The sequence below is a fragment of the Odontesthes bonariensis genome, chromosome 21 (genome assembly GCF_027942865.1).
Source record: "Odontesthes bonariensis isolate fOdoBon6 chromosome 21, fOdoBon6.hap1, whole genome shotgun sequence".
Taxonomy (NCBI): domain Eukaryota; kingdom Metazoa; phylum Chordata; class Actinopteri; order Atheriniformes; family Atherinopsidae; genus Odontesthes; species Odontesthes bonariensis.
In genome coordinates, this window is record NC_134526.1 from 19,528,669 (window position 1) to 19,532,262 (window position 3,594).

At 39.1% G+C, this 3,594-nt stretch overlaps 1 gene segment (V, D, J or C); it reads right to left on the reverse strand.

Annotated features, from left to right (window-relative positions):
* Positions 1-776: 776 nt before the first annotated feature.
* Positions 777-1,176, reverse strand: LOC142371931 (Ig heavy chain V region XIG14-like). The segment is given in 2 exon segments: positions 777-1,042; positions 1,131-1,176. Coding segments are annotated over 2 exon segments (312 nt in total).
* Positions 1,177-3,594: the final 2,418 nt, after the last annotated feature.

Consider the following 3,594-nt stretch of genomic DNA (forward strand, 5'->3'; position numbering starts at 1 on the left):
AATCCATCATGTTAACCTGAGTGTCCACTGCTCTCTGTCATCACCGCTGCAGTAAGATATGTATCGGTGAAAGATATTAGAGATTTGCATTGACTCCTCCTCACAGGACCGTTTCTAGAGAACTGCAACTGATCGGGTTGTCAGTTACTACAATTTGAGAACTACAGAGTGAATGTTTACTGAACTTGATCCATTCCCAAGGGTCATTTCTCTTTAAGACTTGTGTTGATGAATACATATCAATTGTGATTTCCTTTATTATTGGGCACTCCAGGTGGCCTGGAGCCTATCCCAGCTATCATTGGGCAAAAGACATCAGTCAGTGTGAATCATTTAAAATAAAAAATATTATTAGAATTCATAGATAGATCAAATACAAGATTAGATGCATTTACAATTCATGGATAAATGCAATGTTTTATTTAAAAAACACATAAAGTAGTTGAAATATTTTCCTAATTAATATGGCTTTATGATAATGTGAATGACAACTATTCAAGGGAAAAATTCATCCATCCACATATATTTGTTTGATTTGATCCAGGGTTGCATAGGACTGAAGTCTATCCCATCTGCAATCAGGTGAAAGGAAAGGTACACCCTGGACAGGTCGCCAATATTTTAATGGAAAATGCTTGATATGATTATCATTTAATATTATATGTTTAGTGTGAGGGCTCCTCCTCTGATGGCTTCATGTTGCAGAGGCTCAGACCCTGAGGTAATTTTTGGTCATGTCTACTGATAGTTTGTGTTCTAGTGGCTCTGGCACAGTATTAAACAGGGTCTTCAGGCTGCATATTCTGTCCATTAAGAGTCACTGTGTTGCTGGAAGAGTCTAAGGTGACACTAAACTTATTCTTCAGAGAATCTTTGACAGTTGTGTCGCTGCTAAACCACTCCATTACTTTCCCTGCAGGCTGTCTGATCCAAGCTGTGTAGTAGCTGCTCACAGAATAAGAGACCTGACAGGTGATGGTCAGACGTTGGCCTGGCTGCACAGTCACAGAGGCTGGCTGTGTCAGCCGTTCACACTTTACACCTGTAAAAAGATTAACATTTTATCACAGTTTATCGAGGTACACAACAAACAGAGAACGGCTGACTGTGACGAATGTGAAAAGACTTACAGGATCCAGCTGCCAACAGCAGCAGCATCAGAGTGACAGAAAACATGATTTGTGTTGAAGCTGCAGTGGTGGGATTCTGATTCTCTTTAACCAAACTGCCGAGTGAGGTCTTTTCATCAGTGTGACAAGGAAACCACACACTTTGCATAGAGACCTGAAAGGGGGTAGTCATTTGATTAGACAGCTCTTTATTCCTTATGAAAAAACACAAATATAATTTATACATATGCACTTTCAGGCACAACTGTTTACTAAAAGTTCTTCTGGGATGAACAGCTGCTGTATAGAGGGGTTAGATATTGTCTAAAATTGACCGACGTGAGAACTGGCTTCCAGTCAGCTTCATCTGCCTCATTATATCTTTTAAAGACAAATTGTAGGGACGCAGCATTAAAACAAATGCAAGATATTTCGGTTTGTTTAAGCTGGTGACTGAATTAGTTTAAATATGTTAGTTTTCAGTAGAGTTTGAAGCCACAGACATACAGAGGTTGTGCAGGTCAACTTGTGGGATTCTCCTGGTTTTTTAACCACTGGTTCAGATTGTGTCAGCGTCTGACCATCAACACCTGTAAATATAAGGGGAACAAAATCATTTTCTTTAAGCTGGTAGCTTGAATGAAATTGAATCAGATCAGTGACAATCTTCACCTGCCAGGCAGAGAGGTAAAAGCAGCAGCCATGTCCTGTAACCCGCCATGTTGAACTGTGAGTCTGTCACTGTTCTGTCATCCTCTCTCCAGTCACATAAGTAGAGATGGAAGACATTTAAGTTTTGCATTGACCCCACCTCACATTGACTGAAAGAAGAGTATCGACCTTTCACCTCTGGTTTGGTAAACCTGTTTTGCCTTGTTTCTTTTCTATCGGCCAAGACATGCAGTATTCTTCTTTATTTTAAAGGATTTCTTTAAGGTTGGAATGCTTTGATTCTTCTGCTTCTGCTGTGTGATGTTACTGCTGTTTGATACAGTTAAAGAACAGAGGATGACATTTTACATTTGTTGCTCAGTACAAGACAGTCCCTGGAATCTGAGTTCAAGAGTTTGTCACTCAGTGATGCTTTAGAAGGATCAGGTCAAGTACATTTTGAGAAAGCTTTATTTTTTAGCTTTTTGTCACATTTTCCCCTGAGTTCTTGCTTGCTAGTCGTTCTGCATGTGTGTACAGCAAGCTGCGAAGGTGGTGTGAGGGAGTGGTGATCACGAAAGCAAAGAATCAGAGCAACAAAACGTGAATCTCTGATTGTTACACAGTGTTTACCGTCAGAGAAACTTGTGACTGAAAGAATTGTGTTGCTCTTTGAAAAAAACCTGTTTCGGTTACTACATGTGGTGATCCTGGTCAGAACATACTGATTAGATTTGAAATCTTTTTCACAAGCGGGAGTGTGAGTATTTCATTTATAGAACTGAGGGTTATTGAAAGAATAAAGGCTGCCTTGGTTGTGAGCCAAATGTTTCCACAAGCAGAAAAAAAAACATCATCAACAAAAAAGAAGACAAAAGGCCACTATTCACATTGAAATTTTTAATTCAGACATTCTCCCATTCAAATCAATATCAAATGCTTTTCTACTGACTTAAACCTTTGTGATTATCACTCTTTATTCAAACTTTTATTTTCAGCACAGCAACAAAACCCTTTTTAAAGCACATTTTATTACATTTGATAAATAATGGCTTTGAATCTTGGAAGTTTTTCAGACAACATGTAACTGTAAGACACTTTTAAAATTTCACTTTAGCCTTTAAACATCATAGTTTTCATCACCACTGCAAAAATATTAACCAAAACCTCTTTTTTAAACCAATTTAGAGTATAGAATGTCTTTTAATCACTTATTTCTGCAATTTCTTTGTCAGGAAGTAACTGGCTATACACATTACTTTTATGGGTAAATTTAGCTTGTTGCTGGGTATTTGTACAGGTCTGTTAGTGGTTTGTAACACTGTGGGGCGACGCACACAGTAATAAACAGTCCCATTTATTGTCACTGTTCCTGCAGAAGTGTCTCTGCTGTCACTGAACTTATTCTTCAGAGCATTATTTTGATAAAAGTCACCTCCACCCCACCGATGAAAAATCCACTCCAGTGCTTTTCCTTCACGCTGTCTGATCCAACCTGTTGCGTAGCTGTTATCAGTCAAAGAATAACCAGAGACCCGACAGGTGATGGTCAAAGTCTGTCCAGGCTGCACAACCTCTGATTCTGGCTGGATGAGATCAATACTGTGGACACCTGTGGAAACACAAATCAACATTACCTCCATCATTCATCTGAATATTCAGTGTTACTAATGTGATTATTAGTGGGAATCCACTGAAAGCTCCTCACAGGATCCAGCTGCCAGCAGCAGTATCAGAGTTAAAGAGAACATGGTTGATGCTGAAGCTGAACTGACTGAAGCTCCTCTGGCACATGCAGAGACATGCCTCACTTCCTTATGAATTACATTTGTTT